The following is a 20,400-nucleotide window of genomic DNA, read 5'->3' as shown; positions in this document are numbered from 1 at the left end:
GTGAGCTCACCATCCATCCCCATCTGTGACTGAAGTCTCCCCCCTTCTCTCTCCTGCCTCTGAGTGCAGTAAGGCAAATTCTCAGAGCACCCCTTAGATCAGAGTTCCCCCTTTACACCAGAGGCCACAGTGTTCCCCCATAAGTCCAGGTTCCCAGAACATCCCTTACATCAGAGTCCCCAGAGTTCCCCCTTACATCAAAGTCTGCAGAGTTCTCCCTTACATTAGAGTCTGCAGAGTTCCCCCTTACATCAGAGTCTGCAGAGTTCTCCCTTACATTAGAGTCTGCAGAGTTCCCCCTTACATCAGAGTCTGCAGAGTTCCCCCTTACATCAGAGTCTGCAGAGTTCCCCCTTACAGTGAAATGGAACTCTGCAAGTTCGGATGTAAAAGGGGAATTCTGTGGACTCTGATGTAAAGGGGGACTTGTGTGATTAACTTTATATGATTAGAAATGTTATTTAATTTCAAAATATTTGTATAGTTTTTACTATAAAAAAAAATTATTATACTTTACTGTGCGCTGCTAAAGTGTTCGAGTTGGACTTGAAGAAAAGGTGGCAACTCTAGTCAGACATGGTGGTGGTAGTAGGGTGATGGTCTGGGGCTGCTTTGCATAACGACTTACCATAACTGATGGAACCATGAATTCTGAGCTCTACCAGAAAATCCTAAAGGAGAATGTTCCGGCCAACAGTTCCGTGACCTCAAGTTCAAGTGCACTTGGGCTATGCAGCAGGTCAATGATCCGAAACACAAACAGCAAGACCACCTTCCAAATGGTTCAAACAAAGTAAAATGTAGGTTCTGGAGTGGCCTAGTCAAAGCCCGGACTTAAATCCAGTTGAGATGCTGTATTACGACCTTACACAGGTCGTTCATGCTGGAAAACCCTCCAATGTGACTGATTTAAAACAATTCTGCAAAGAAGAACGGGCCAAAATTGCTCCGCAGCGACGTGAAAGACTCACTGCCAGTTATGTTGCCAGTTTGTTGCGCAAAAAACTCTTGTTTGCAGTTGTCCAGTTATTAGGTTTAGGGAGCAATTACTTTTTCACATAAAGGTAGGCGGGTTTGGACAGCTACAGCTTTTTTTGCCTGACGCACGATCGGAATTTCGGCCAGCAAAAGACCGATGAGAGCTTTTCATCGGAAAATGCGACCGTGTGTACGCTCCATCGGGAATTTATCTGGCCGAATTCCCGCCAGCAAAAAATTTGATCGCATGTTCTCAATTTTCCCGATGGAAAAACTTTCTATCGGAAATTCCAATTGTGTGTATGCAATTCCGATGCGCAAAAACTCACGCATGCTCAGATTCAACTGCAAGATGGATGCTATTGGCTACTGGGTATTGAACTTCCTTTTTCTAGTCCCGTTGCAGTGTTTTACGTCACCGCGTTCTTGGCAGTCGGAATTTGGTGTGACCGTGTGTAGGCGACACAGTTTGAGTGAAGGAATAAAGGTGTAAAAAAATACTGCGCTGTGAAAAGATGTGTTCTACCCAGCTGCCAACACTACTGAAGACTACACAGTAACATACAAAAATTAAAACAAAAAAATGTGGCGCTTAGGTGGCAACAAACCACATGAACCAGTAAGGCACTAATTCAAGCAAAGAAAATTACATACACTTCAAAAAAAAGAAATTATGTGTAAATTCCGTTGTATATTAAGAGATCTTACTCCCAGGTGGAAGAGTGCATGAACCTCATGCACACAAAAGATTAAGGTAAATAAAATTAAATTAACATATACAGTCCATCAAGTGAACGTCTAACAGTCCTTGAAATGTGTAATATCAATCACAATTCCAAACTTGAGGTGACGGGAAAAAAGGTGAAATTCAACTTCTTATGTGTAGAATAATACCACCACCACCGTGATAAAGAAGGGGAGAGGAGGCTTACCAAATGACGTGGACTCAGAGGAAGGCTTACGCCTCTCGAGTCATATGGGCCTGTAGGTTAGCAAACCAGATAATCGTAGATCTAGTATGTAATCTCCCGCAAGTCTTCAGGTCATGAAATCATCCGTAGCGATCCTCCTATAGTGCTCATCCCACGAAAATAGGGGGCTCAGGTATCAAAGACCATGGAAGTAGAAAACTAGCATAGCGTGATACCGTTTTAACATCCAATTTATTAAAAAATAATAATAAAATTACACTCACATTTGGTTCAATCGTAATAACATAGTCAGAAAGTAGCGATGCCTGTAAGGGGGTCCACCCGACGCATTTCAACTAAACAGCCGTCCTCTGGGGCAAAAACTCACGCATGCTCAGATTCAACTGCAAGATGGATGCTATTGGCTACTGGGTATTGAACTTCCTTTTTCTAGTCCCGTTGCAGTGTTTTACGTCACTGCGTTCTTGGCAGTCGGAATTTGGTGTGACCGTGTGTAGGCAACACAGTTTGAGTGGAATTCCGCCGGAATTCTGATGGGAAAACCATCAGAGCTTTTTCCGACATAAAACAGATAACAGATGGCACTAATATGTGGCACTGATGACAAATGGCACTAATATGTGGCACTGATGACAGATGGCACTAATATGTGGCACTGATGACATGTGGCACTGATGACAGATGGCACTAATATGTGGCACTGATGACACGTGGCACTGATGGCACGTAGCACTGATGACAGATGGCACTAATATGTGGCACTGATGACAGATGGCACTAATATGTGGCATTGATGACAGATGGCACTGATACGTGGCACTGATGACACATGACACTGATAGCAGATGGCACGTGACACTGACAGGTGGCACTGATGACAGATGGCACTGATACATGGGAATGATGACATGTGACACTGACAGGTGGCACTGGGGAAAGGTGCCACTGGGGGCAGGTGGCACTGGAGGCAGGTGGCACCGATAGGTGGCACTGGGGACAGATGGCACTTACAGGTGGCACTGAGGACAGATGGCATTGACAGGTGGCACTGGGGACAGATGGTGATGGGGACAGATGGCACTGATAGGTAGCACTGGGGACAGATAGCACTGTGTTATGTTAGTGTAACTGATTTTTTTCACTCGCACTGCAGCACAGAAGCTCGCCCTCCTCACACGCTGTCTCTGTGTGAGGAGGGAGAGCCGGCAATGAGAGATGATCTCATTTGTTTACATATGAGATCATCTCTCATTGGACACCCGGATCGAGTTCTAAATGGCCTCTGTGATTGGCCATTTAGCATGATCTGGTGGGTGGCGTATGGGGGAATGTAAATGTAAACAGGAGGACGTCCAGGGACGCCCTCCCGGCAATTTATTATAATTTTCATTGATTATTTTTTCATTTTATCATTTTAACAATGGCAGCTTGATCAATTATCTTTTTAGATCAGCATTGTGCAGGTTTTCTTCGATACAGGTTATCCTGTATGTAGGGCACATATTTATGCTGACTTTATTTTATTGTTTTATTCACATCATTTCCGATTTTTTTTTCAAGCAGAATATGTAGCTCAATTATTATTAGCATCTTCATTGATATCTTCCTTGTTTTGTATATGCTCCACCATGTATCCATTATGTATCCAGCTGCATTGTTTATTAATGTCTAGTATTTAAGTGCCGCCTCTCCGTCTTTTCCCAATTCCTACACTTGAGAAAGGAGCGCGCATGTGCCCCACGGACTTCGTGCATGCTCTGAAACGCGTTGTGTTTCTCCTCCATTCGCTGACGTCACACGCTGTCTCCACGAGCCGCTCTGCATTTTTCTATGTGTGAGACATAGCCGGTGTAAAATGGCACTGGCAGGGAAGGGGTTAACACTAGGGGGCGACCAAGGGGTTAACTGTGTTCCCTGGGTGTGTTCTAACTGTAGGGGGGGTGGGCTGTCAGGGACATGACAGAGATCACTGTTCCCGATCATTGGGAACAGCAGATCTCCATCATGTCTCCTGTCAGAACGGGGATCTGCCTTACTTACATAGGCAGATCCCCATTCTGCCTCTGTATACCGCAGTCGCAGGGTCGCCGGCAAACATCAAGTCTTCTGGACCCGCGGCCGCCCGTTATATCACATGCATGGCCCGATGTACGGGTACGATGATTCGCGCTATGCAGCCACCTTGTCGCAGTATAACTGCGGTGGGTGGCCGGGGGAGCGGTTAAAGCATATCATTTTACTGGTTGGATTTACATCTACAGTTTGCAGAAGTTAAAGTAGAACTATAGGGAACGCTTTTTGTTTTTTCATTTTGGATAGAGTAAGGGAGAGGTATTACCCGTTTGCCCCCTGTGTCCCATTGAGAAGATTTACCTTCACTGCATGCCCCATAACCAGCAAGTGAGAAGAAATCCCTGAAAAATAGATGAAACTACCACCATTTTATTCTCCACCCTACCTTCACACCTATGTGTTTTTTTTTTTTTGTGCGTTTTGCAGTTTGCAGAAACGCGCTACAGTCTATTTAACATGGTCAGTTATGGTACGCGTTCACATCTATGCGTTTTTCAGCCGGTGCATTTTTGGAAAGGGCCAGGGACTTTTTTTCCCACAGCAGATTGTGTTTTGCATGTAATAGACTTCAATGGAGCCGCACCAGAAATGCAAGTGTTGCACTTTTGATACGTTTTGCGGTTTATTTGTTTTTCCACTTTAACACACTGTGTATAGCTGGTTGCTAGGGAGCAGGCCGGGAAACCTGCTGCCGTGTCCTTAACACCTGATGATTCATCAACTGAATGTAAAAAAAAAAAGAAAATATTCGGGAAAAAAAATGACATGGATTTGGAGGGAATCCCCATGCCAAAATAAAAAAAAAAAAAAAAATGGAGTGGGGTCCTCTCCAAAATCCATACCAGACCCTTATCCGAGCATGCAGCCCGGCAGATCGGGAAAGGTTGAGAATGAGTGAGCGTACCCCCCCCCCCCCACACCTGAACCATACCAGGCCGCATGCCCTCAACATGCTCCTCTCCACCCCAAAGCACCTTGTTCCCATGTTGATGTGGGGGTCAGAATCTGGAAGCCCTAGATCCTGCCCCCATGTGAATGAGTATCGGGTTCCCCCCACCCATTCACTAAAAAAGTGTAAAAGTGAATAAAGACAAGTTCTTGTAAAAAAAAAAAAAATGCCCCCCCCCCCCCCCCCCCCATGTAGATTCATCGTCAATCATGCTGCCTAGTGCCAACACCGGACCCAAACAAAATTTAAAAAAAACTTGCGACGAACACTCCTGCGGTCTACCTGCCCCGCCGTGTGACATTTCTTAAATAGCTATGGGGCGGGGGCCACCTGATGATGTCACATGGTGGTGCCACCCCCTATGACGTCATCGACTGGTGCATGCTGGGCCGCCCACGTCGCAGGGGTTATGTTGCTGGAAGGCCCCACTCCATAGCTATTTAAGAAATGTCACATGGCGAGGCAACGATCAGGTGGTCACTGCACAAGTGTCTTATAAATAAATCTAAAGCGGATCTGACCAATTAGCAGCAATACTTGGACAGTGATCTACAGCTCTCTGCAGAGACAGATCTTTAACCACTTTCAGACCGGACCATTTTGCTGGTAAATGACCAGAGGTCTTTTTACACTTTGGCACTGCGCTGCTTTAACTGGTAATTGCGCGGTCATGCAATGTTGTACCCAAATGAAATTTGCGTCCTTTTCTTCCCACAAATAGAGCTTTCTTTTAAAGGTATTTGACTGACTCTGCGATTTTTATTTTTTGCGATATAAACGTAAAAAGACCGCAAATTTTGAAAAAAAATGATATTTTCTACTTTTTGTTATTAGAAAAATCCAATAAACTCAATTTTAGTCATACATTTAGGCCAAAATGTATTCAGCCACATGTCTTTGGTAAAAAAAAAGTCAATAACTGTATATTTATTGGTTTGCGCAAAAGTTGTCACATCTACAAACTAAGGTACGTTTTCTGGAATTTATGCAGCTTTTAGTTTACGACTGCCTATCTCATTTCTTGAGGTGCTAAAATGGCAGGGCAGTACAAACCCCCCCCCCAAATGACCCCATTTTGGAAAGTAGACCCCCTAAGGAAATTAATAAGTGGCATGTTGAGCCCATTGAATATTTTATTTTTTTGCCTCAAGCGATTGAATAATGACAAAAATTTTTTTTTTTTTTTTTTTTTTTACACAAAGTTGTCACTAAATGATATATTGCTCACACATGCTATGGGCATATGTGAAATGACACCCCAAAATAAATTCTGCTGCTTCTCCTGAGTACGGGGATACCACATATGTGGGACTTTTTGGGAGCCTAGCCGCGTACGGGGCCCGAAAACCAAGCACCGCCTTCAGGCTTTCTAAGGCCGTAAATTTTTGATTTCACTTCTCACTACCTATTACAGTTTTGAAGGCCATAAAATGCCAAGATGGCACAAAATCCCCACAAATGACCCCATTGTAGAAAGTAGACACCCCAAGCTATTTGCTGAGAGGCATGTTGAGTCCATGGAATATTTTATATTTTGCCACAAGTTGCGGGAATATTACAAACTTTAATTTTTTTTTATTTTTTTTTCACAAAGTTGTCACTAAATGATATATTGCTCACGCATGCCATGGGCATATGTGAAATGACACCCCAAAATAAATTCTGCTGCTTCTCCTGAGTACGGGGATACCACATGTGTGGGATTTTTTGGGAGCCTAGCCGCGTACGGGGCCCCGAAAGCCAAGAACCGCCTTCAGGTTTTCTAAGGGCGTAAATATTTGACTTCACTCCTCACTACCTATTACAGTTTTGAAGGCCATAAAATGCCAAGATGGCACAAAACCCCCACAAATGACCCCATTTTAGAAAGTAGACACCCCAAGCTATTTGCTGAGAGGCATGTTGAGTCCATGGAATATTTTATATTTTGCCACAAGTTGCGGGAAAATTACAAACTTTTATTTATTTTATTTTATTTTCACAAAGTTGTCACTAAATGATATATTGCTCACGCATGCCATGGGCATATGTGAAATGACACCCCAAAATAAATTCTGCTGCTTCTTCTGAGTACGGGGATACCACATATGTGGGACTTTTTGGGAGCCTAGCCGCGTACGGGGCCCCGAAAACCAAGCACCGCCTTCAGGCTTTCTAAGGGCGTTACAGTTTTGAAGGCCATAAAATGCCAAGATGGCACAACCCCCCCCCAAATGACCCCATTTTGGAAAGTAGACACCCCTAAATTTAGGGGTACACTAGTGAGACTAGGTAATAAATGGCGGGTGCCCTGAAACTATAAAAAAATAACTAACCAACCAGCGTCACCTGTAACCGTTATATGGTGATCACTGGTGAAAGGGTTAACTAGGGGGCAATCAGGGGGCTTTATGCGGTAGTATATGGGGGTCCCTGGCGCTATAAAAAGCTGCGGCGAACCTAAATACCTACCTGCCTAACTAGCGTCACCTGTGACACTAATACATCGATCATAAAAACGATCGCTTATTAGGCTGGGTTCACACTGGAGCGATGCGGGAATGCCACGAATCCGCGGCGGGTTCCCGCATCGCATGCCTCCCGGCGGCAGTTCACACTGCCCTATGCGAACTGCTGGGAGTGTCAGTGAAATGTTAATGACACCCCCAGATCAGTTCGCATATCGCAGTGCGATCTGCAAACTCGGATCGCATGGTGTGAACACCCATGCGATCCGATTCTGCTGCGGACCAAAAAAAGGGTCCCGTGCGAGTTTGCGGCGGGTGCGGCGGGTGTGGCGGGTGCAACGCAAATTCAGCCATACTATCTGTATGGCTGAACTCGAATCGCACAGAGATCGGATGTGATTTGCACTGCAGTGCGGTGCGAATCACATCCGTTCTCATAAACCGCTGCAATGTGAACCCAGCCTTAGTGACACTGGCGACGGGGGGTGATCACGGGGTTAAACCTTTATTGGGGGGGGTTAGGGGGGTACATTAGAACTAAAGGGGGCTAACCCTAACTGCCCTAACAGTTATTACAGTCACAAATGACACCAATGCAAAAAAAAAAAAATAATGCATTGGTGTCACTGTGACTGGGGGGGGGGGGCAGGGGTAATTGGGGGGGGGTGATCGGGGGGTAAAGGGGGGGTGTGAGTGTGCCTGGCATGTTCTACTGTGAAGTGTCGTGTTGGTGCAACTCACCGATCCTCTCTCCTCGGTGCCGAAACGAAAAATACCGACACGGAGGAGAGATTACATCACTTCCTCTCCTGTGTTTACATTACAGGAGAGGAAGTGATGTCACGAAGGATTTCCATTCGTCGGGAGCGATCGCGAGGGGGTGGCCATGAATGAATGGCCGCCCCCCTCATCCCGGATCGCTCCCGAACGAATACCAACGGCCGCAGGCACCGGGGGGGGCCCGATCGGGCCCCCCACCCGCGGGAAGGCAGGGACGTACAGGTACGCCCATATGCCTGCCCGTGCCATTCTGTCGACGTACATCGTCGTGCGGCGGTCGGCAAGTGGTTAATTAGGCCCAGAGGGGTCTCACGGCAGCCTAATTTAACATATTACCCCAGTATGCCCTGGAAAGAAATGGTGGAAGCTGTCCCCTCGGTACAGGGTGGGGGAACTGGCAAACAGAGGTCGGAGGGTGCTGAGGAGGAGGATGAGGATGCACTCCTTCTGATCTCCCGACACCCAGGCTGTGCAGTAAAGGACTTGCAGGAGGCAGTGTGCAAGTGCCGCGCCACTCCCGGTCCTCATCTGAGGCGACAGCTCCTGACCTCGCTTATGGAACGTGGTGGCACCCTGCTACTGACAAGCCTGGCCAGGGCCAAAGATGCAACGACTGCAAGGTTGATGTGCCGCAATCCGCTACCGGGTAGCCCCATGGCACCAGGGCCGTCTTTAAGGCAGGGCAAAAGGGGAAGCTGCCCTGGGCCCTGTCATTGTTACATAGTTACATAGTTACATAGTTAGTCAGGTTGAAAAAAGACACAAGTCCATCCAGTTCAACCTTAAAAACAAATAAATAAAATAAAAAATAATCGTACAATCCAGATACCCAATTTTATGCCCACAATTGATCCAGAGGAAGGCGAAAAAAAAACCCAGCAGAGCATGCTCCAATTTGCTACAGCAGGGGAAAAAAAATCCTTCCTGATCCCCCAATAGGCGATCGGATTTTCCCTGGATCAACTTTACCTATGTTAGTTCCTAGTTATATTATGTACCATCAGGAAAGTATCCAAGCCTTTCTTAAAGCAGTCTACTGAACTGGCCAGAACCACCTCTGGCGGGAGTCTATTCCACATTTTCACAGCTCTAACTGTGAAGAAACCTTTCCGTACTTGAAGATGAAATCTCTTTTCCTCTAGACGTAAAGAGTGCCCCCGTGTCCTCTGGGTTGACCGTACAGAGAACAACTCAACACCAAGTTCACTATATGGACCCCTAATGTATTTGAACATGTTGATCATATCCCCCCTTAATCTCCTCTTCTCAAGAGTGAATAAATTTAGTTCCTCTAATCTCTCCTCATAGCTGAGTTCCTCCATGCCTCTTATCAGTTTGGTTGCCCTTCTCTGCACTTTCTCCAGTTCCCCGATATCCTTTTTGAGAACTGGTGCCCAAAACTGAACGGCATATTCATGTTGTGGGGCCCAAAGCAGCTGCCTCATACTTGCCAACTATCCCAGTGTAAATTCCCTTGTCCCTTGAAGTTTTAGTCCTGCACTGTATCCTGATATCTAAGTGTGAAGTGATGGTACTAATGCTGCCCAGCTCTGCCCTATTGTTGTGTACAAATGACTCACCTGCAGACCCTGTGTTTACATGTAAATAACCGGCATTCATATGTAAATATTGGCAGCATTACTAAGTAAATAGATGCATGCAGCATTGATATGTAAATAAAGGTGGCATTCATATGTGTATCATGCTCCCCTGCAGTGAGGAGATGATGTACTGTAACCTCTAGAAACCAATCAGTGACCAGTATTACTTAACAGTAATCTCTAGCAACCAATTAACAAGCAGAAATCCTTTGCTGTAACCTCTAGCAACTAATCAGTGAGCCGTAATGTGTGCTGTAACCTCTAGCAACCAGTCATTAAGCAGTAATGATATGCTCTAACCACTGGCAACCAATCGCAATTGCTGCCTGATCTGATACAGTAAACTGATTTTAAGTATAGCTGCTATTTATTGTATGTCTCAGAGCAGGTGGAGAGCAAAATTGCATGGGGGGGGGGGGCCGGGGTCCAATCTATATTAACCACCTTGCGCCCGCCCTATAGCCGAATGACGGCCGTAGAGCAGGCGCGTTGGTCCGGGAGGCCGTCCCTGGACGTTCTAATGTTTACTTCCGCAATGCGCTCCGCCGCGGGCACGCATCGCGGAAGTTCTGTGTCCCCCGGGGACAGGCAAACACAGATCGCTGTAAACGGCCAATCATAGCGGCCGTTTACAGCGTGATCAGCGTATCCAATGGGAGATGATCTCATATGTAAATATATGAGATCATCTCTCAGCGCCGCTCTCCCTCCTCACACAGACAGTGTGAGAGGGGAGAGATGAACGGCTGCAGCGGCAGCCGTTCTGCCTTGAGCTGAAAAAAAAAAAAAGTAAAAAAGTAAAGTAAAAAGTGCCATCCTCCCCCAGCAGTGCCATCCTCCCCCAGCAGTGCCATCTGCCCCAGTGCCAAACCGCCCCAGTGCCATCCACCCCAGTGCCATCCACCCCAGTGCTACCTGCCCCCAGTGCCATCCATCCCAGTGCTACCTGCCCCCAGTGCTACCTGCCCCCAGTCCCACCTGCCCCCAGTGCCACCTGCCCCAGTGCCATTTGTCCCCAGTGCCATATGTCATCAGTGCCACGTATAAGTGCCATCTGTCATCAGTGCCACGTGTCATCAGTGCCACATAGTTCCATCTGTCATCAGTGCCACGTATTAGTGCCATCTGTCATCAGTGCCACGTATCAGTGCCATTTGTCATCAGTGCCACCTGTCAGTGTCACGTGCCATCTGTTGTCAGTGTCACGTGTCATCAATGCCACTTATCAGTGCTATCTGTCATCAGTGTCACGCGTCATCGGTGCCATGTATTAGTGCCATCTGTCATCGGTGGCACGTATTAGTGCCACGTATTAGTGCCATCTGTCATCAGTGCCACGTATTAGTGCCACGTGTCTTCAGTCCCACGTATTAGTGCCACGTGTCATCAGTGCCACGTATAAGTGCCATGTGTCATCAGTGCCACATATTAGTGCCATCTGTCATCAGTGCCACATATTAGTGCCATCTGTCATCAGTGCCACGTGTCATCAGTGCCACATATAAGTGTCATCATTGCCACGTATCAGTGCCATCTGTCATCAGTGTCACGTGTCATTGTCCTGGTGCTTCAAAAGCGTAATAAATAGTCAACAAGTTAGATGTGTAATTTATGTTCCTAGAACACATGATGGCGCTACCTGCATGTTGGGCCTCTCTATGTGGCCAGGCTGTGAAAAAGTCACACACATGTGGTATTGTAATACTCAGGAGGAGTAGCAGAATTTTTTTGGGGTGTCATTTGTGGTATACACATGCCATGTGAGAGAAATAACCTATTACAATGACAATTTTGTGGAGAAAAAAAATGAAAAATCTTAATTTTGCAAAGAATTGTGGGAAAAAAATGACAACATCAAAAAGCTCACTATGCCTCTTACTAAATACCTTGGAATGTCTACTTTCCAAAAAGGGGTCATTTGGGGGGTATTTGTACTTTCCTGACTTGTTCGGGTCACAAGAAGCGAGATAGACCACCAATACATCAGATGTGATCAATTTTGTGCGATTCGCACCACACCTTGTAAACTCTCTAACTTTCACAAAGACCAAATATTATCCACTAATTTGGGTTATTTTTACCAAAGATATGTAGCAGTATAAATTGTGGCCAAAACTTATGAAGAAAAATTAATAATTTGCATAATTCTGTCACAGAAACAAAGAAATATGCGTTTTTTTTCAAAATTTTCGGTCTTTTTTCATTTATAGCGCAAAAAATAAAAACCCCAGAGGTGATCAAATACCACCAAAAGAAAGCTCTATTTGTGGGAAAAAAAGGACAAAAAATTCATTTGGGTACAGTGTTGCATGACTGAGTAATTGTCATTCAAATTGTGAGAGCACCGAAAGCTGAAAATTGGTCTGGGCAGGAGGGGTGTTTAAGTGCCCAGTAAGCAAGTGGTTAAAGATGGCCCTGCATGGCACTGCAAGCTGAAAGGAGAGCCAGTCCGAGTTTTGCCTAAGGCCTCACAAAGCCTAGAACCACCTCTGGCTCGCTGGCATAGACCATGTGACTAATGCCTCGGCAAGCAGCTATTGGTTCGCCGGGACTTTTTTCTTTTCTTTTTTTTTTTCTTTTTTTTCAATACTTTATTTTAAGGTAACTCACAGAAAATACAGAGACCAACGAAACGCATGTCAAAATATATCATCAGTTAAAAAGTCGCAACACTGAATAACAAGTGAGAGCTTAAACAATGCATGGGTCAGGAAGGTAACATTCTGGAAGACCCGGCACTAAAGAGTCTCTGTACCCTGCAAGGTTTTTTTTCTTTTCTTTTTTTGTAATCCAGGAAAAAGAAAGAAACAAAACAGGTTAGGGGAGAAAAAAAAAGGGGGGGGGAGGGGGGATCCAGTCAGACCACCACCCCAGCAGATCCAAGATGATGATCGGTACAATCTCCATTTAGGTTCCTTTAATTCAGCAAGGCCGTGTGTGCATCAGAGTAAACAAATGTGTGCCAACAGAACCACTACTTAAGAAATTTATCCCGGAGGCCCCTCTCAGTGGCCACCAAGTCCTCCGTCTCGTTAATTTCAGCCACTCTCTTCAACCAGATGGCTCTGGGTGGAGCCCGTGCCTGCTTCCAAAAGAGGGGGCTGCAGCTTTTTGCTATTGTGATCAAAAAGGGTGTACGATGGATCGCCTATACTTCTTACCCTAGAAACTGCGTTGGTGCAAGGGGAACAGCGCAGGATCTCTCGGGAGGACACCAGGACTTTTTTCAACAAAGACTTTGACAATAAGATATGCATCATTGAAAATGGACCTACTTACTATATGAACACCCGTAGACTTCCACTCTCATCCCGATCCTCCCATTGGTATTCCACTCCAGCGGCACAAATCTGAGGAATCTGGCCTTTATAGAATTCGGAAATCTGTGGTTCACCACACCATCCGCGTTTGTGTTCCCTGAAAAGACCTGTTGGCAGAACGTGATAGGAGTAAACAAATACATCAACTTCAGGTAATGCTAGTCATGAAGATTGTATTTACTATAAGGCAACTTTGACCAGTGTCAGCCCTTGTACACACTGTCAGAGATTCCGACGGAATGTGTCCTATCGGACCGTTTTCTCGGATAATCCGACTGTGTGTGGTCTGCATCGGACTGTTTCCGTCGGAATATCCGTCGGACCCAATTTTCCAACTTGTTGGAAATATTTTCCGACAAACTGGTCCGATCGGACATACTCCGATCATGTGTAGAGAATTCCGATCGGACAAAGTGCCACGCATGCTCAGATCAAATTCCTACACCAAAGCTATTGGCTACTAGCCTGAACGTAGTCCCGTCGTAACGAAATAACGTCATCACGTTCTGAACGATCGGATTTTCCGACAACTTGGTCCGACCGTGTGTATGCAACAGTTTCGGACACAATCCGTCGGACAAAATCAGTCGGACAAAATCCAATGGATTTGGTTGGCAGAATGTCCGACCGTGCGTACAAGGGCATAGAATATTGTAATTGGGAAAAATGGACTTTGTAGGCACGCATAAAAATAACAAAAATTTTTTGGATACTTCACAAAAAATACATACATATAAAAACACATGATTTGTAAAACAAAATATGGGGCACACTAGTTTTGCGGAGGAAATACTAAATATGAAACTTCCTGTGGGGGCAATGCTAGACGTTTCAAGAAAATGCCCACGCTGAGATGTATGTACTCCCCTTGAGTGTTCCCAAAGTCCTTAAGATTAAAAGAATTGCTCGCCCTACACGTTTCGCGACCTGAAATGTCGCTTCTTCAGGAGGTTCAATGTTTCTAGTTAGAAAAACATACTTTAATTCGAATACAATATAAATGTTGAGGTACACAGGTGCATATGCATATACAGTATACATGAACTCACCAAAAAAGACGGTGCTTTAACAGAAAGTTTCAACGCTCACCTATACTCAGGAATCACAACCGCAGAGAGGCCCCCTCCAAGGGAGGAGGTGAAGACCACAGGCCCTGCAACTGAGCAGCAGCCAACAAGTCAGCACATCTGTTGGGATGTGGGGGGTGCACAGAGTAACTATAGTATTTTTCGTAAAATTCCCTCAATAGGCAACAAAATAACAACAAGCCAATGCAGACCAAATGGTGACACCAAACCGATGGATGGAGGAATCTCCACTTGCAGACAGTGTACTTACTGCCCATGGGTACAGACGGGTACTGCCCATGCGCAAGATGCCCATGCGCAAGATGCACCTGTGTACCTCAACATTTATATTGTATTCTAATTAAAGTATGTTCTTCTAACTAGAAACATTGAAACTCCTGAAGAAGCGACATTTCAGGTCGCGAAAACGCGTAGGGCGAGCAATTCTTTTAATCTTAAGGACTTGGGGAACACTTAAGAGGAATACATACATCTCAGCGTGGGCATTTTCTTGACATGTCTAGCATTGCCCCCACAGGAAGGATCATATTTAGTATTTCCTCCGCAAAACTAGTGTGCCCCATATTTTGTTTTACAATTCATGTGTTGTATATGTATTTTATGTGAACTATTAAAAAATGTGTTATTATTTTTATACGTACTCTACAAAGTCCATTTTTTCCCAATGACAATATTTTCAGATTATGTAGGATGTGGCACATTTATATTCAAGGTGTTTGATTGCCACCTTAGGGCATTTCAATCAACTGAATTTCATAGTTACATAGTTACATAGTAGGTGAGGTTGAAAAAAGACACAAGTCCATCAAGTCCAACCTATGTGTGTGATTATATGTCAGTATTACATTGTATATTCCTGTATGTTGCGGTTGTTCAGGTGCTTATCTAATAATTTTTTGAAAATATCAATGCTCCCCCCGCTGAGACCACCGCCTGTGGAAGAGAATTCCACATCATTGTCGCTCTTACAGTAAAGAACCCTCTACGTAGTTTAAGGTTAAACCTCTTTTCTTCTAATTCTAATTCAGCTGCGACATTCAGATGGTAGGGTCAGAATTTGGCGTAAAAAGCAACATGAAAGCATGGATCCTTCCTGCCTTGCATCACCGGTTCAGGCTGGTGGTGTAATGGTGTGGGGGATATTTTCTTGGGCACACTTTGGGATGCTGACCATGTCCATCCCTTTATGACTACAGTGTCCCCATCTTCTGATGGCTCCTTCCAGCAGGATAATGCCCCATGTCACAAAGCTCCAATCATCTCACCACTGGACAATGAGGTCACTGTCCTCCAATGGCCTCCACACTCACCACATCTCAATCCAACAGAGCACTTTTTGGATGTGGTGGAACAAGAGATTGGCATCATGGGTGTGCAGCCGACAAATCTGCAGCAACTGTGTGATGCCATCATGTCACTATGGAGCAAAATCTCTGAGGAACGTTTCCAACACCTTGTTGAATCTATGCCATAAATAATTAAGGCAAAAGGGGGTCCAACCCGATACTAGCAAGGTGGACCTAATAAAGTGGTCGGCGAGTTTATAAGTAATAACCATCTGAATGCGGTAGGCCGTTGGCCCGCACCCTCCATCCAAACACGTCTTCCACATTTATACCTCATATTCGGGCCCCTTCTGGAGAAATGCTTAATGAGCCCTCCAAGATATCACAAACATTCAGAGATTTCTATCAAACACTGTACAACCTACTGACCGGCATCCCATCTAGCCCATCCCACACCCCTGCGCCCGATGCACAGTCCTATATCGAGGAAACTGAGCTCCCTATATTAGATGGCGATACTGCAGAAGAGCTAGAGAAAGTAATCACAGCGGATGAGGTAGTGGGAGCGATAGCTGCCACCCCTTCCGGTAAAAGCCCAGGACCCGACGGTTTTACCCCTAAATTCTACAAAACATTTGCTCCTCTACTGACCCCCTTTATGACTAAGGTGTTTAAGTCTCTATCAGAAGGCTCAGCGTTTCCTCCACAAACGCTTGAAGCCCACATTACCATTATCCCCAAACCAGACAAACACCCTACCTTGTGTGCAAATTATAGGCCCATATCATTAATTGGAGTGGACCTGAAAATATATGCCAAAATATTAGCTACTAGAATGCAACCGCTACTCCCCCGCCTTATACATCTGGACCAGGTGGGTTTTGTAAGTGGCCACGAGGCAAGGGATAACACCCTGAAAACCCTGCTTCTTACCAACTATGCCCGCACCCACGAAATCCCTCTATGCCTTTTGACGGTCGACGCCGAAAAGGCATTCGACCGGGTTGACTGGCAATTCCTTCGGATGTCTCTGCAACAGATAGGCCTGGGTCCCAAAATGCTATCCCGAATTATGGCCCTTTACTCCTCACCTTTCGCTAGAATTCGGGTAAATGGTTCACTGTCACCTGCATTTGCCATTAAAAATGGGACACAACAGGGCTGTCTTTTATCTCCCCTTCTATATGTCCTTGTCATGGAACACCTAGCAATAGCCTTACGCAATAACCCCAACATCTCAGGTGTATCGATAGGCCCCACTCATTCTAAGCTGGTGCTCTTCGCGGATGACTTGCTATTGTTTGTAACCCAACCCCACCTATCTTTATCACATATAATGCAGGAATTCACGAGGTTTGGCATGCTGAGCAATTTCAAAGTAAACCATACTAAATCAGAAATCCTGAACATCTCACTGTCCCAAGAGGTCGTCCGCCAGATATCCGCTAGGTACCCATTTAAAACAGGCTCTACCTCCATCCACTACCTCGGAATCCAAATACCCACGGAAAGGTCCCATCTTTTCTCTTTGGATTATGCACCCCTGCTGCTTAGAACCAAGACGGATCTCTCAAACTACGCAAAGAAATGCCTATCGTGGCTAGGCAGAGTAAATGCCCTGAAAATGGACGTAATCCCTCGGTTTCTCTATTTGTTCCAAACAATTCCCATTTCCATACCCTCCTGGTTTTTTAAGAAGCTTCACCAACTATTCTCCTCCTTTATTTGGGGAGGGGCTCATCCCCGGATACGCTACGAGACCTTATCACTCCCCAAGATTTGTGGCGGAGCAGGAGCCCCGGATGCCTCCTTATATTATAGAGCAGCTGTGCTCACGCGTATAATTAACTGGTTCCATCATTCCTCTTCCAAATTGTGTGCACAAATAGAGAGCCATATTAACCCAATAGATCTCTGTGCGTTGCTGTGGACACCTACTGAATTCCTGAAAGGAGAGGTACCACTGAGCGACCTCACCCGACAAACCATACAAATCTGGACTCGAATGAATTCCTCCAAGACCCTATCTCCCATGAAGGGACCCATGACTCCACTGTTTGGAACTCCGGCTTTTCCACCGGCCCTACAGGGAGCGAGTTTTGGACCTTGGTGTAAGGAGGACCACAGGCGACTTGCCCAAGTCCTAAGTTCAGAACCCTCTCTGACTCATGACGTTCCCTCTGACCCATCTTCTCATGCCTCTACGCACTGGCTGCAGAGACAACAGGTGATTTCCTTCATTCGCACTTTCCCATCGTTACCTAATGTACTCGCTGACTTAACGGACTTGGAGGGCATGCTGCTCCAGGCCACCCCTCCTACACATGTAATCTCTCAATTATATTCCCTTTTACATGTGGCTTATAATCCTGACCTTCCCCCATACACACAGGCATGGGAGGAAGACCTGGGCCACTCCATCTCAGCTGTAGACGGGCAAAAGTGCTTCATACTGACCCACAAAATGTCCACAGCCTCCAATTCTCAAGAAAAGGGGTTCAAGCTGTTGACCCGCTGGTACAGATGCCCTTCGACTTTGCACCGAATAAACTCGACACTTCCGGATACTTTCTGGCGTTGCTTGTCATCTAAGGGAACCTTACTTCACATTTGGTGGGCATGCCCCCCTGTGAGGAAGTTCTGGCAAAAGATCCTTGACTTGTACTGCAAACTCATGGCGACCTCCATCGCACCCTCTCCTGAGGTGGCTCTGCTATCTCTGCTCCCGGGACCGCTTAAGTCAGTCAAAAAAGACGTTCTGCGTCACTTTTTGGCGGCTGCTAGAACGGTGTTGCCCAGACATTGGAAGTCGACGAGCATGCCTTCCCTGGGGGATTGGGCAATTGAAGTGGACCGAATTAATAGTTTGGAAAGAATGTTGTCGCAGGAAACGGGTAGGGAGGAACAATTCTCTAAGACCTGGACCTCATGGTCGATGTTTCGATATTCCTCAGAGTTTATCTCATGGGCCACAGAGGACTCTACCGATACACCTCTGTGATCAGGGTGGAATGTATACCTTTTGATCCCTAAGCTCGTTACTGTCCTGACCCCTCTTTCCTCACTCTCTTCCCCCTTTCTTCCCTCCCCTATACAAGTTGCAGTAATACCCGATTACTTAAGTTATGACCTCCAGTCTCATTAGACCAGAATGGTGGCACATACAGAGCTCCCCCCCCCCCCCAGAGTGAACATTACCAGAATGAGAACAATAGCCCTAGACTACCTGTAATGAGTGGGCAACACTCGCTGAGAGGATAGTGGTGCGCACACACCCACTTTAACTTAGACTAATCATTGTAGGACTACAGGCTCTTCTACCATACTACCTAAATCGAAGCTCAAAACAAACACTTTAACCTCGTGATAGTTCGACACCACTGTAGTATAGTGGATTTCTTTGTGGTTTCTTTTTTTATGTTTATGTAACAATGTAAAACGAATATGTTGGAATATTCTGTACTTTTTTTTTCCCCTCCTATCTTGCTTTTATATCTCAATAAAATAAGATTGAATTAAGTAATAACCATCTGAGGCCCCACTCCGACCATCTGCTGATGAACACTGGAGCTTAAATCTCAGCTCCTTTTGTTTGCATTGTTAACCCAGGAAACCATGGGAATCATTTGGTGTACAGAACCCACCCGTAGGCAGAGCCAGTTGATTGGTACCCAAGATGTAGTAGAAGTTCACACAGTCCATGGAAGGTGGCACAATTATTATTTAGTAAAGCAAAAGTAACAATGTGGAGGGCAGCGGCAAGGTGCTCACTTACAGTTCTAGACACCATGGTAATGGAGCCTTAATATTACAGGCAACCCGGGTATCTCTTAGCCCGTTGTACACACGGTCGGACATTCCGACGGAAAATGTCCGATCGGACCGTGTTGTCGGATAATCCGACCGTGTGTGGGTTTCATCTGACTTTTTCCATCGGAATGTCCGACCAACAAAGTTTGAGAGCTGGATATAAAAATTTTCCTTCGACATGATCCAATTGGACTTTGTCCGATCGTTTGTAGAGAATTCCGATCGGACAAAGTGCCACGCATGCTCAGATCAAATTCCTAGACCAAAACTATTGGCTACTAGCCTGAACGTAGTCCCGTCATAACGAAATAACGTCATCACGTTACGAACTGATTTTCCGGCAACTTTGTCCGACCGTGTGTATGCAGCACCAGTTTTGGACAAAATCCGTCGGAAAAAAACATGACAGATTTTGTTGCCGGAATGTCCGACCGTGTGTACAAGGGCTTAGAGCTCTTAACGTTGGCAGTAGTTTGGCACAGTCTTTGAACTTGGGAGGGCACTTTGATAGGCAACGTTCCTGGAACAGCTTCTGAAGAAGAGGGTGGCTGATAGGCAGAACAGCGTTGCAGGCACATCTAGTAATCAGAAAGGAAGGCCATCGTCCCAACACTGTAGGGTTCCCTGTGACCAATCACAGCAGATCACATGACCGTTGTACACAATGGATGGTTTTCATTCATGCCATCTATTGTATAAAATTGTGTTGTTAGCTGTGATTGGTCAAAGTGATCACATAGTACAGACAGGGCCAATCCCAGCTCATCTGTACCATAAGATTAGCTTTGGCCAATCACAGCTAATCACAACAAAAGACGTTGAATGAACCAGTTTCATTCAGGAAAAATGGTTGCTTATACCAATGAACATTACTGGTATAAGCAATCATAATGTGTTAAAAAAACAAAACAAAATGTAATAAAAAAAAGTGAATAAACTTTTTTTTTTAAACTGTCACCAGTCAGTGTCCCCGATCTCCACCACACCAGTTATATGAAAACACTGTACTGCACTGGTGACAGCATGTAATTTTTTATTATTATTATTTTTTTCATTTCTTCATTTTCCAAAAAATTGTGACAAAAAAAATAAAATTACAACTTCAAAAAACTCACCATGCCTCTTACTAAATACCT

The 20,400-nt window shown here is 45.4% G+C and overlaps 1 protein-coding gene across 1 annotated transcript in view; it reads right to left on the bottom strand.

Annotated features, from left to right (window-relative positions):
• LOC143925079 (contactin-associated protein-like 5) overlaps positions 1–20,400 on the bottom strand; it is a 591,832-nt gene that overhangs the window by 471,548 nt on the left and 99,884 nt on the right. Inside the window, exon 2 of the mRNA XM_077449666.1 lies at positions 13,040–13,187. Coding sequence (XP_077305792.1) covers positions 13,040–13,187 — 148 coding nt within the window. The remainder of the gene's footprint in view (positions 1–13,039; positions 13,188–20,400) is intronic.

This window comes from Lithobates pipiens, unplaced genomic scaffold (genome assembly GCF_037356315.1).
Source record: "Lithobates pipiens isolate NorthernLeopardFrog02 unplaced genomic scaffold, aLitPip1_a1.2 Scaffold_22, whole genome shotgun sequence".
Classification (NCBI taxonomy): domain Eukaryota; kingdom Metazoa; phylum Chordata; class Amphibia; order Anura; family Ranidae; genus Lithobates; species Lithobates pipiens.
Note: the sequence above shows the minus strand (reverse complement) of the source record. Positions and strands in the feature narration are given on the sequence as shown.